The sequence below is a fragment of the Chrysochloris asiatica genome, unplaced genomic scaffold, assembly GCF_000296735.1.
Source record: "Chrysochloris asiatica unplaced genomic scaffold, ChrAsi1.0 scaffold00037, whole genome shotgun sequence".
Classification (NCBI taxonomy): domain Eukaryota; kingdom Metazoa; phylum Chordata; class Mammalia; order Afrosoricida; family Chrysochloridae; genus Chrysochloris; species Chrysochloris asiatica.
This window is the reverse complement of record NW_006408555.1, coordinates 22259829-22273236: the sequence shown is the minus strand read 5'-3', so window position 1 is coordinate 22273236 and position 13408 is coordinate 22259829. Positions and strand designations below refer to the sequence as shown.

The window sequence follows — 13408 nt, the reverse complement described above, 5'->3', positions numbered from 1 at the left end:
TTGCAAAGATGTGTGCTGGAGGTAAAGGACAGAGCCACCCTGGGGATCTTGTGGCTCCTGGGATCTGCTGGAGCTGAATCAGGCCTAGATCCCCCACCCCCACCCCCACCCCGCCCCAACTGGCCAAGCTTGCCACAAGCCGGGACTCCTCAGCGGGGAAGTTGTCATGGAGGCAGAGCTGGTTTCTAAGCAATCTCCTCTTTCTCACAGGCACATTCCAACCTCCACAGCCAGTTATGCTGGGAGCTGGGGTTCCTGAAGGGCTGAAAGCAGAGGCTTGTGGGGAAGATACTTTAAGCCTCTTCTGCCCCCTTCTGGTCACTCTCCCCAGAAGACAGCCAATGTCTGAATTTCTTGGGTTAATGCGCTGAACTGCAAGGTTGGTTTGAACCACAAGGTCGGCGGTTTAAGCTCACCAGCCGCTCCTTGGAAAATCCTATACGTGGTCATTGTGGGTCAGAACTGACTCAATGGCATTTAACAGCAACAGCAATTTAGTTTTGTCTGTTTTTGAACTTCATGTCAACAAAAATCATATGTCTGTTCTGTCTTGTTTCTGCCTTTTGTTATCCAGCCTTACACTTGTAAGATTCATTCATGATCTTGCACATGCTTGGTTGTTGATTCATTTCATTGTGTGCATCACCATTTCTATCTATTGTATCTTGATGGACATTGAGCTGTTTCTAGTTATTATGAATAGTGCTGTTATGAACTTTCTAATGGGTATCTTTGAGTGAATGTACTTTGTTGAATGTGTATATCAGCATGGAATTGCGGAGTCTTGGAGAATGTATGTATTTAAGTTTTTTTAAAAATAATACTTTATTGCAATTTTGGTAAATGTTTACACAGCCATTTAACAATTTCTCCACAGTCGTTTAAGCCATTCAACAATTTCTACACATATGATTCAATGACGTTGGCTACATTCTGTATATTCAGTTTGTATACATACGGTCAAACATTTTTCCAAAGTGATCATACTATTTTATATTCCCATGTCATACTTCTACCATTTGATATCAAACAAGGGGATATCAGAAACGTCATGTGAAAATGGAATTAAGAGATAATGGAATTTTTCCATCAACGTTTTGAAACCCTTTATACTTGTTTGCATTATCTGTATACTTCATCATTTCACATTACTTTCGTAACTAAAAAAACAAAACTTGTCAGTTAGCCTTTATATGATAGAAAACTTATTTTTATAATGAAGTAATAATAAAAATCAGAGACTAAATGATAGCCTTTCCAATAAAGGAGAGCTGGGAGACCTTACCCCAACATTTACACGTACACAGCACTGTCCTTGTGGTCCTTGTTTATCTACAGCAAACTGCAGCACTAGTGTCTGGGCTGGAATTAAAGGAAGCACTGGTCTGGAGCATAGTGCTGATGGGGCAGGACCCCCAGGGTGGGGCCCCTGGTGGGTCCCTTGATTTCATGCTGTGGCTGCCAGGAAGGGCAGTTAAGAACACTGGTACTCCAGCATGTCTTGGAATCAGGCAGACCTGGCTTCTGAACTTCCTCTGCTTATCTTTGAAAGGGAACTACTCCTTGCCTGGATAGGGTAGTTGTAAGGATAAAATGAGATCAATCTCTGGCTGGGCAAGTGGTAACTAACTCACAGCACTCGTTCAAAGGGTGGTCAAGCTGTGGGGGATTCAGAAGGAGTGTGACAAACTGAAACGGCTTGAGGTTGTCCAGAGTAGTCTGTGTGCACAGTGTATGTAGGTGGATTCGTGGCCTTCAGAAATGCTGCAAATCTTCTGCCTCCAGCAGTGACCTAGAGTCAGCCCTATGTCTCATAAGGCTACCAGGGACAAATGTCACTGAATATCTATGATCTTGGTTCTCTGTCCTCATAAATAATGAGAGGGAGTTGTGCTCACATACTGACCACAGAGTGACCCTCACTCTCAAAGTCAAATTTGGATGCCCCACCTGGAACTTGTTTGGTCAGCAAGTGTAGGACTCCAGGTCACACTGCTGGCCAGAGGAAGTAAGTAAGCCAAATCCTTTTTCTGCAACTTTTTGGTTACAATCCTTAGTTGAGCCAGGGACTCTTAGCAGGTCTGGTTTCCCCTAGAGTAGTTTCCAGAAGTTCCTTCCTAATATCCTTTTCTTTTTTTTCCCTTTGCTCACGGTAGTTTTTACGCGCTGCCCTGGACAAGAGTCAGCCCTGCTTCGCACTGATGATGACAACTTCACTGTGCTGAACGACGGAACTGTTCAAGTGAAACACCATGTCCACCTGCAGGATGGGAGGACGTTCTCTGTGCATGCCCAGAATGCTGATGGCCAGGAGTCGCTGATCTCTGTGACTGTAAAGAGCCAAGTTAAGCCTTCAGAGGAGGTACTGTTGTCCTGAGTTCTCTCCACAGTTATGAGCCTAGGAACTGATCTATAGCGTAGCATTTGCTCAGACCCAGAGGGGCTGCCAGAGAATTAGGGCACTGGGACAAAGAACTGCACTGTAGGAAAGCTTAGTGCCTTTATTACCTTGGATCTCCTGTCTCACCTCCTTCTCCTCACCTCCCATGTCATACAGGTTAACCTCAATTGAAGGCAGTTCTAACATAGGACTCCCAATGTCATGAGTCTCTAGAAAGATGGGCCTTAGACACTTGTAAAACTTCTTTGTTCTTTTGTTGTTGTTGTTTTTTGGAGGGCTGGAAATATATACAACAATGCATACACCCATTTGATAATTTTTGCATGTATAAGTCATTGACAGTGGTTGCATGCTTCACTTTGGGTCCCCATTCTCCCCATCTCCCATATTGTCTCACCACATTAAATTAGACTCTCTGCTCCTTCGCGTTCTCATTTATGCTTTAGAATGACTGTCGTCCATTTCATCTTATATAAATAATTCTTTAAAAGGAGCATAAATGCTCAAGGCAAACATCCTTTATTAAGTGAGTTAAATTGTTTCTTTGAATATAATTTTCTGACTAGTTAATATATCCACATGGTTTAAACATTTTAAATATTAAAAAGTTATATAATGAAAGACCTCTCCTTGCCTGTTTTCATCTATCCAATTTCCTCCCCACTCCTCCAAGAGAAAACACAGATAACCACTGTTAGTGGTTAATCTTTCCTTCTAGATTTTATTTTATATTTATCAATGCAGATATAAAAACAGACTCTATTCCTCTCCTCCTTTTGTGCAAAAGCTAACATACTAGTCCTATGTCTGTACCTCTTTATACTTAATATAGCTCTACAGTTTCTACCCCCTCCTCACAGGTAACCACTGTTTGTCATTTTTACTACATTCTCACAGACTTTATCTATATATAAGCAAACATGAAAAGCGTCTTTATTTTTATACCTTATTATACAAAAGGTGGAACAATGCCCAGCACAAATTAAGCACTGTATTAAGCTGTCCTGTATCTTGCTCTTTTCAGCAACATGATAGCAAAGAATTTTCCATGCCAGCACATAGAGACTTTTCTAGTTCCTCATTTTTGTAACTACATAGTATTCCACTAGATAGATGTACCATTGTTAGGTGCCATCAAGTTGGTCGCGATTCATAGCCACATTATGTACAACAGAACGAAACACTGCCTAGTCCTGAGCCAATCTCACAGACTTTGTTATGCTTGATCCCACTGCTGCTGTTACTGTACCATTCCATCTAATTGGGGGTCTTCCTCTTTTTCACTGACTCCACTTTACCAAGCACGACGTCCTTCTCCAGGGATGGTCCCTCCTGATAGTATGTCCGAAGTATGAGAGACATAGTCTGGCCATCCTGGCTCCTGAGGAACATTCTGGTTGTACTTCCTCCACCACAGATTGTTTGTTCTTCTGGAAGCCCATGGTACTTTTAATATTCTCCTCTAGCACCATAACTCAAATGCATCAATTCTTCTATGGTCTTCCTTATTCATTGTCCAACTTCACATGCATATGAAGCTACTAAAAATACCATGTTTTGGATCAGGAGCACCTTAATCCTCAAACTGGCATCTTTGTTCTTGAACACTTTAAAGAGGTCTTGTGCAGCAAATTTGCCTAATGCGGTAATACATCTTTTGATATCTTGACTGCTGTTTCTGTGAGTGTTGATGGTTGATCCTAGCAAAATGAAGTCTTTGACAACTTCAGTCTTTTCTCCATTTTTCTTGCTATTATTTACTGGCCAGTGGTGAGGATTTTTGTTTCCTTCAGTGCAACCAATACTGAAGCCTGTTGTCTTTGATATTTATCAGTAAGTATTTTGAGTCCTCTTTGTTTTCAGCAAACAAGGTTGTATCATCTGCATATTGCAAGTTGTTAATGAGTCTTCCTCCAATCCTGATACCATGTTCTTCTTCCTATAATCCAACATCTTGGATTATTTTCTCAGCATACAGATTGAATAAGTATGGTGAAAGAACATGCTTTCTTTCCTGATTTTAAACCATTCATTGTCCTCTTGTTCTGTTCAAATGACTGCCTCTTGGTCTATGTACAAGTTCCTCATGAGTGCAATTAAGTGTTCTGAAAACTCATTCTCCACAATGTTCTCTATAGCTTGTCATGATCCACATAGTCGAAAGCCTTTGTGTAGTCAATAAAGCACAGGTAAACAGCTTTCTGGTATTCTCTGCTTTCAGCCAAGATCCATCTGGTGTCAGTAAAGATATTTCTTGTTATTCATCCCCGTTCAAATCTGGCCTGGATCTATGGCAGCTCCTTGTCAATGTACTGGTACAGCCATTTAAAAATTATTTTTAGCAAAATTTTATCTGTATGCAATATTAATGATTCTGTCCAATGATTTCCACATTCTATTGGGTTATCTTCATTCTTCTTTGAAGTTGTCAAGGACTTCATTCTTCTTGGATCAACTATCAACACTCGCGGAAGCAGCAGTCAAGAGATCAGACGACGTATTGCAATGGGCAAATCTGCTGCACAGGAACTTTTTAAAGTATTGAAGAGCAGAGATGTCAGCTTGAGGACTAGGGTGAGCCTGACCCAGGCCATTGTGTTTTCAATAGCCTCATATGGATGCGAAAACTGGACAGTGAATAAGGAAGATCGTAGAAGAATTGATGCCTTTGAGTTGTGGTGTTGGAGGAGAATACTGAAAGTGCCATGGACTGCCAAAAGAACCAATAGATCTGTTTTGGAAGAAGTGCAACCAGAGTGCTCCTTGTAGGCCAGGATGGCTAAGCTTCGTCTCTCCTACTTTGGACATATTGTCCGGAGGAAACAATCGTTGGAGAAGGATGCCATGTTGGGTAAGGTGGAGGGTCAGAGAAAAAGAGGAAGCCCCCTAACGAGATGGATTGGCCAGGTGGCATCATTGATGGCGTCAAGTGTGGCAGCGGTAGTGAGGTTGGCCCAGGATCGGACATTGTTTCATTCTGCTGTGCATGGGGTCACTATGAGTTGGTTCCGACTCGATGGCACCTGACAACAACAACAACAACATCTCTCTTTGGAATGGGCACAAATCTCTTCCAATCAGTTGGCCAGATAGCTGTCTTCCAATTTCTTGGCATAGATGTTGCCACAGTTTGTTGAAAGATTTCAATTTGTGTTCCATCAATTCCCAGAGCCTTGTTCTTAGCCAAATGCCTTCAGTGTATCTTGGACTTCTTCAGTGTCATATGCTGCCTCTTAAAATGATTGAACATCGACCATTTCTTTTTGGCATGGTGACTGGATATTCCTTCCATCTTCTTTTGGTGCTTTCTGCATCATTCAGTATTTTTCCCATAGAATCCTTCAGTATTACAAGGCAAGGCTTGAATTTTTTTCTTCAGTTCTTTCAGCTTGAGATATGCTGAGCATATTCTTCCCTTTTGTTTTTCTAGCTCCAAGTCTTTGCACATTTCATTATAGTATTTGACTTTGTCTTCTCGAGCTGCCCTTTGAAATTTTCTTTTCAGTTCTTTTACCTCATTATTTCTTCCATTTGCTTTAGCATCTCTACAGTGGAGAGCAAGTTTTAGAGTCTCTTCTGAAATACATTTTGTCTTTTTCTTCTTGTTTTCTTAATTACCTCTCTGTCTTCCTGTATAATATTCTTATGTCATCCTACAACGCTTCTGGTCTTTGGTCAGTAGTGTCTAATTCATCAAATCTGTTCTTGAGTTGATCTCCAAATTCAGGTGGGATATGTTCAAGGTCATATTTTGGCTCTCATGGACTTATTTTCATTTTCTTTAGCTTCAGCCTGAACTTGTATATGAGCAGTTGATGGTCTGTTCCACAGTCTGCCCGTGGTCTTGTTTTGGCGGATGATATGGAGTTTTCCCTCCAACTCTTTCCACAGATATAGTCAAGTTGATATCTGTATATTTCATCTGGTGAGGTCCATGTGTGTAGTCTTCTATTATGTTGCTTAAAAAAGGTATTTACAATGAAGTCATTGATCTTATAAAATTCAATATGTAACCTCCAGCATCGTTTCTGTCATCAGGGCCATGTTTTCCAACTACTAATCCTTCTTCTTTATTTCCAACCTTTGCATTCCAGTCACCAGTAATTATCAATACATCTTGATTGCATTTTTTAAGCAATTTCAGATTGAAGAAGTTGATAGAATTCTTGAATTTCATCATCACTGGCTTTAGTGGTTGGTGCATACATTTGAATAATAGTTATATTAACAGGTCTTCTTTCTAAGCATATGGACATTATCCCATCACAGGCAGCATTTTACTTCAGGATGGATCTTGAAATGTTCTTTTTGATGATGAATGTGACTCCTTTCCTCTTCCATTTGTCATTCCCGGTGTAGTAAACAGTGTGATTGTCAGATTCAAAATGGCCAATACCAGTCTATTTCAGCTCACTAATGCCTAGGATATCAATGTCTATATGTTCCATTTCAGTTTTGACAGCTTTCAGGTTTCCTAAATTCTATGCTCCTATTATTAATGGATGTTTACAACTGGTTCTCATCACTTTGAGTTGTGCCCGATCAATAAATAAAGGTCCCGAAAGCTGTATTTCATTTGTGTCATCACAGTCAACTCTACTTTGAGGAGGCAGCTCTTCCCCAATCGTATTTTGAGTGCCTTCCAACATGACAGACTCATTTTCCTGCACTATATCTGACAATATTTTGGTGTTCTTCATCATGTTTCAATATTCAGTATTCTGGTGCTGAGAGTATCATGCTGCTATTCATAAGGTTTTCAGTGACTAAATATTCAAAAATAGTCCATCTCTCCTTCTTCCTAGTTTGTCTTAGTCTGAAAGCTCAATTGTCCACTATGGGAGACCCTGCTGGTATTTAAAATTCTAGTGGCATAGCTTCCAGAATCACAGCAACACGCAAGCCACCACAGCACAACAAACTGACAGACAAATGATGGAGACATACCAAAGTGTGCTTAATCAGTCCAAAGGAGCCTGGTGGTGTGGTGGGTTAAGCACTGGACTGCTAACCAAAAGGCCAGTGATTTGAACCTACCAGCCACTTTACAGTAGAAAGCAGCATGCTTCCATAGAGAATTTCAACCATCTAGGTCTTTCTCCTCAACTTTAACTCCTGTAGATGAGGGGATGCTGGGGTGTGTTCCTGATGTTTGCACATCTGGGTTAAGGGGGTCTTTTCTTCTTTCAGGAGACATTGCAGACATTGAAGAACTCTCTATCCAAACGTATCTTACGAAGACGCAAGAGAGAATGGGTGGCTCCACCTCTGTATCTCCTTGAGAATGGCAAGGGTCCCTTCCCCCAGAGGCTGTATCAGGTGCGACTATGCCTACTTCCTGGGAATCAATGAGAACTTCAGGGACTCTATCCACAAGCTGAATTTGTAGTTTCTCACCACTTGGCCTGCAGAGGAACTCCTCGGTCATGGGGCAGGGTCTGACAAAGCTTCTGCCACCACAGAGGGTTCTTTACCTCAATTGTGAGGCATTTGTCACTTTGTCAGTTGCTACTTTCTTTTTGCTTCTAGCTCAAATCTAATAATGACAGAGGCACCAAGATTTTCTACAGCATCACAGGACCTGGGGCAGATAGTCCCCCTGAGGGTGTCTTCACCATAGAGAAGGCGAGTGGCTGGTTGTTACTGAATAATCCACTGGACCGCGAGAAAATTGCCAAGTATGAGGCAAGTAGGCTTTAGCATCCAATGTAAGTCAGGACCATAAACACAGGGCTCTAATTAGGAGTAGAGAAGGCTGACTGATACCAGACTTATATACCCACAGCTCTTTGGCCATGCTGTGTCTGAAAACGGTGCCTCAGTGGAGGAACCTATGAACATCTCCATCATTGTGACAGATCAGAATGACCATAAACCCAAGTTCACCCAAGAAATCTTCAGAGGAAGCGTCTTAGAGGGGGCACTACCAGGTAAGATTATTGGAGAAGAGACAGCTGTGGATGTGCTGGGCCCAGACTTGGCCTTGCGTTGAGTTCTGGAACCATCTGGAGGTCAGCCTAGACCCTTAAAGGCTGGAAGAACTCTCTGTACCTGATATCCTTGGTTGTGCATCAGATCTTCTAGATTCCCCACTCCCTCTCAAAATTCCTAAACCAGAGTGATCCTGCAGCAGAGCTTTGGAATCTGTTCTGTATATTTTTAAATGTCCCAGAAGATTCAGATGATCAACCAGATTAATGAACCACTAGCTTCATAGCTGCAAAGACCTAGATTTGAATTTTGACTTTGCCTGTTTACCAGCTATGACTTGGGCAAGTTCTTGACCCTTGAGAATCAACTCTCATATCCAAAAATGGGAGTAATATTTACTACCTTGAGTGATAGAAATAGCATGTGAATTCTGTTATTTAATATAAGCAACTATAAGGAATGTACAAAGGCTAGGAGGTGTTAGAATGTAGTTTTTAAGAGATTTCAAAGTAAATTGCCATGGTTGTATAAGAGGTTGACAGAGGACAGCAGAAGACTTGGGAAGTAGGTGTATTTCAATGATCTCACAAAGACAGGTGTTGGTGGAGAGTGTTTCTCCTCTTCCTTCCTCTCTGAGTTTTAGAGAACTACTGGTAAGTGAATTCGTTCGGTTGCTAATAACAGAAACCCACACAATTGAAACAAGTGCCTTAAAAAAGATGGATACTTTCTTCTTCTTTTCCTTTTTCTTATATTCACGATGCCTAGAGGTAGTCAACCCAAGGTAACATAGAGATTCATAATGTTTTGAACCTAGGTTGGAAACCTAGTACCTTTGGTGAAGTAGTGGACTCGCTTGGGTGGAATGGCTCCTTTAATCTTGTTGCTTTGTTATTTTGGCTTCAAGGTTATCTCAAGGTGGTTGCTTCTGGAGCTCCAGCCGTTATGTCTGGAAGAAGGGACGAAATGGGAAGAACATCCCCATGCTTGCAAAATCACTTCCCCCAATCAGTTCCTACCCAAAGTTCTCATTTTCAGAATTTGGTCTCATGGCCGCAGCTATACCTGCAAGAGAGGCTTGGAAATAGTTTTTATTCCCGATGGGCCTGTGCCCAGCCTAAAATGAGGATTCTGTTTCTAAGGAGGAAAGAAAGAATGGACAAATGGGCACCAACTAGCAATCTCTACCACAAAATAGCAGATAAGTCCAAGTCAGTGGGCAAGGAGGAGCCTCTCAGAGTTACAGAAGTGGGCAGGGCTGGACTTAGAGTTAGGAGAGAGGGTACCACTCATCCCTTCTCCTTCCAGGCACTTCTGTGATGCAGGTGAGAGCTACGGATGAGGATGATGACATCCAGACCTACAATGGGGTAGTTGCTTACTCCATCCATAGCCAAGAGCCAAAAGACCCACACGACCTCATGTTCACCATCCACCGGAGCACAGGCACCATCAGCGTCATCTCCAGTGGCCTGGACCGGGAGGTGAGTGGCCTTGAGAGAAAGCGCTGCCTATCCAGGCTTGTCTGGGTTGGGGGTCTGACGCTCAATGCAGAAACCCCTGTCTCTGCTTTCGAAGCCCTTGGAAGAGCACTGGGGACCCAAGTCAGCTAGGAATGGCTGCTGCTATGTTCACATGCTGATGTCCCATGGCTCCACTGGGCTAATGGCTCGCTGCCAAACAATCTCTTTTAGTCTCCTCCGAGGCTAAGGAGGCAGCTATAAAATGCAGACGTTTGGGGTTTTTTTTGTAGGTTTTCTCATTTCCTCTTGGAATGGCTCACTTAGTGTGCACATTGCCCAGATTTGTCCCTTGTGTGCAACAAAGTAGAATTAGCTCCATGGATATTGAAATTGCCTCTGTTTCCTAATTAATACCTTTGCCAAATTCCCCACTTGAAATTTCCATTCTGGACTAGCCAGGGGTCAGGGGATAGGCCCAGGAGAACATCTACTCTACCACCTTCTGCTCCTGTTCTTTCTGGCAGTGGGGAGGGATAGGATAAGAAGCCCGGAAAGCATCCAGAGAGCAGAGATGAGAAGCTGTGAGAAATACTCTTTCACACCCAGTTCTCTGGGAGCCCAGACTAGGCTTCTGCTCTGTTCTTTCTCCCCAGAGAGTACCTGAGTATACATTGACCATTCAGGCTGCCGACATGGATGGAGAAGGCTCCACTACCACGGCCGTGGCAATGGTGGAAATCCTTGATGCCAATGATCATGCACCTACATTTGACTCCCAGGAGGTAATGACCCTTCTCCCTGTTCAAATCATAAAGGCTCTGGGGAAGGGAAGATACAACACAAGGAGCCCTGAGCTTACATTAAGAGTTCACGTCATCATATCAACTATACATGTGAGGAGTTTTGGAATGACAAATGTTTAATTACTTAATTTGTTGTTGTTGTTAAGTGCCATCAAGTCGGTTTCTACCCATAGTGACCCTGTATAGGGTTTTCTAGGAGCAGCTGGTGAGCTTGAACTGCCGACTATGCAGTTCAATTAATTTACCCCAATTTGGAAAACATGATTGAAAAAAAAAAAAAAAAAGCAGGGAACACACACTTTTTTTAAGGATTAAGTTACCTTTTGTTGCATAGAGAATGGATTCCTGGTGTGGTGTCGCAGGATAAGCACTCAACCACAAGGTCAGTTTGGACCACAAGGTTGGCAGTTCAAACTCACCAGCCATTCCTCGGAAAACCCAGTACACGGTCGCTATGAGTCGGAACTGACTGCCCAACGGTGCTTAAGAACAGTAACATAGAGAGAATAAATCGTTTAATGCAACACTGTTATTCACATATGAAATACCCCATATAGGGTTTCTGAGGCTTTTAAATCTTTGCGAAAACAGAAAGACTCATCTTTCTCCTGCTGAGCTGCTGGCAGGCTCAAACCGCGGACCTTGTGGTTTGTATTCCAGTGTTTATCACATATTGATATAAAACAGAATTACAATTTTTGAGACTGAAATTTAGAATAAATATATTTTCAGTTTTAAGAAAGTAAGGGACAAAGGGTTTTTCTTCCTTAGGAAACTCTGAAACCAGCCTGCGTTTGGTTCAAGTCCCAGCCTTATACTACTAGCTGAGGCTAGCTACTTAACCTCTCTGGGCCCCATTTCTGAATATGTAAGATAGAATAAAAATAATAGCTACTATACTGTTCCTAGGAGCTCTAGTAGCGTAGTGGTTATGAATCAGGCTGTGAACCGCAAGGTCAGCAGTTTGAAACTACCAGCTGTTCCGTGGGAGGAAGATGAGGCATTCTGTTCCCGTAAAGATTTGCAGCCTCGGAAACCCTGTACAGGGTCACTATGAGTCAGAACCGACTATAAGGCACACAGCCTCTACCACCATACTGTTCTTGAGTTTTAAATGAGATAGTCTATGCAAAGGTCTGAACACATGTCATGATGTATAGTAAAGATTCTGTACAAAAATTCTTATTGGTTTGAAAATTTTTAATGTACCTCACCCACCTTCCTTCAACAAATGCTTGTATACCTTTAGTGACAGAGGAATCAGTGTCATGCAAAGTGTAAAGCCCCCTTCAGGCTTTACACAGCTCTGGCCACTGAACATTCCTGAAGAGCAGCTGCTTTCCCAGCCTTTGCCACTTGTCCCAGAACCACTACAGAAAAGGTTCTGAGTTAGGCACGTTGCCCTACCTGCCACCTTCCTTACGTCTTTCTCATCTCCCTAGCTAGGTGGTTCCATGTGGCAGAGAGAACCCTCTGTGCACATCAGGCCCTGTGTGTAGGCCAGGCAAGGCCAAGATTGATGTGGGCTGGCCAGAGCTATGGACTGGTACTTGGGACATTCTGTATCTGACAAACTGAGAAGCGGGTTGGGCAGTCCAGGAGACAGTGAGGGGCATGGGGTTCCCTGGAGTTGGACGAGGATTCACAGCCACAGTGGGGAGAACAGTCTCTGGATGGTTAGCCTCTTAACACTGAGAGTGCTGTGCTTCCCACATTGACAGTATGAGACCCGGGTCCCCGAGAACGCAGTGGGCCATGAGGTGCAACGACTGACAGTGACTGATTCAGACATCCCCAACTCACCAGCATGGCGTGCCATCTACCACATCATGGGAGGTGATGACGGGGACCATTTTACCATCACCACCCACCCCGAGAGCAACCAGGGAATCCTGACAACCAAGAAGGTGAGTCCATTTTGACTTAGACAGGGCCCACTCTAGGGTAGCTGGCCAGCAGCTTACAGGACAAGAAAACCACAACTGCCCTCACCACCTTGGAGCATTCACCAGGGAGTGCAGCAAGCCAATGACTTCCAGCATTGCCCTGCCCCCTCATGTTGGAGAGCTCTGTGTTCAAATGAAATCTGTTATAGACTTGGTGAAGGGAAAGGCAATGTGCAGTAAGAGAGAAGTTGGTAAAAGAATGATGGAGGTGTGAGAAGACGTGGGGGGAATAGCAAGAGTCCAAGGCCACAGAGATAATTACTGTTTTGTAACAACAGTGATATACGAGTACAGTATAGTGGTTACAAATCAGGTTACAAACCGCAAGGTCAGCAGTTCGAAACTACCAGCTGTCCCGCAGGAGAAAGATGAAGATTTCTGCTCCCGTAAAGATTTACAGCCTCAGAAACCCTGTACAGGGTAGCTATGAATCGGAACTGACTCCACAGCACATACCACCACCACCACGAGTAGATACATAGATAGACATGCAGAGTGTCAGAGGGCGAATGAGAGTATTCCCACAAATACATATATGGAGATTTGACAGGCTATCTGTACATGAGCATTTACCATGAATGTGATGGAGCATACAGGGACTACGTTATGGAAACTTAGACATACATAACCAAATACCTTGAGGGAATAAGTCACAGGGCCTGGGGGGCTCAAGATCATAGTCTCTGGGAACACCATGGTCCACAAAAAATAACGTTCTACATCTTACTTTGGTAAGTAGCAACTTGTTGTTGTTGTTGTTGTTAAGTGCCATCAAGTCGGGTCCAACCCATAGCGACCCTGTACAGGGTTTCCAAGGGTGTAAATCTTTACAGGAGTAGAAAGCCTCATCTTTCTCCCGCGGAG

The 13408-nt window shown here is 43.0% G+C and overlaps 1 protein-coding gene across 1 annotated transcript in view; it reads left to right on the top strand.

The window, feature by feature from the left end:
- CDH3 (cadherin 3, type 1, P-cadherin (placental)) overlaps positions 1–13408 on the top strand; it is a 55214-nt gene that overhangs the window by 19465 nt on the left and 22341 nt on the right. Inside the window, exons 3-10 of the mRNA XM_006860219.1 lie at positions 2157–2242; positions 4928–4957; positions 7604–7720; positions 7931–8086; positions 8187–8331; positions 9641–9816; positions 10449–10577; positions 12320–12505. Of these exons, the coding sequence (XP_006860281.1) occupies positions 2157–2242; positions 4928–4957; positions 7604–7720; positions 7931–8086; positions 8187–8331; positions 9641–9816; positions 10449–10577; positions 12320–12505 (1025 nt within the window). The remainder of the gene's footprint in view (positions 1–2156; positions 2243–4927; positions 4958–7603; positions 7721–7930; positions 8087–8186; positions 8332–9640; positions 9817–10448; positions 10578–12319; positions 12506–13408) is intronic.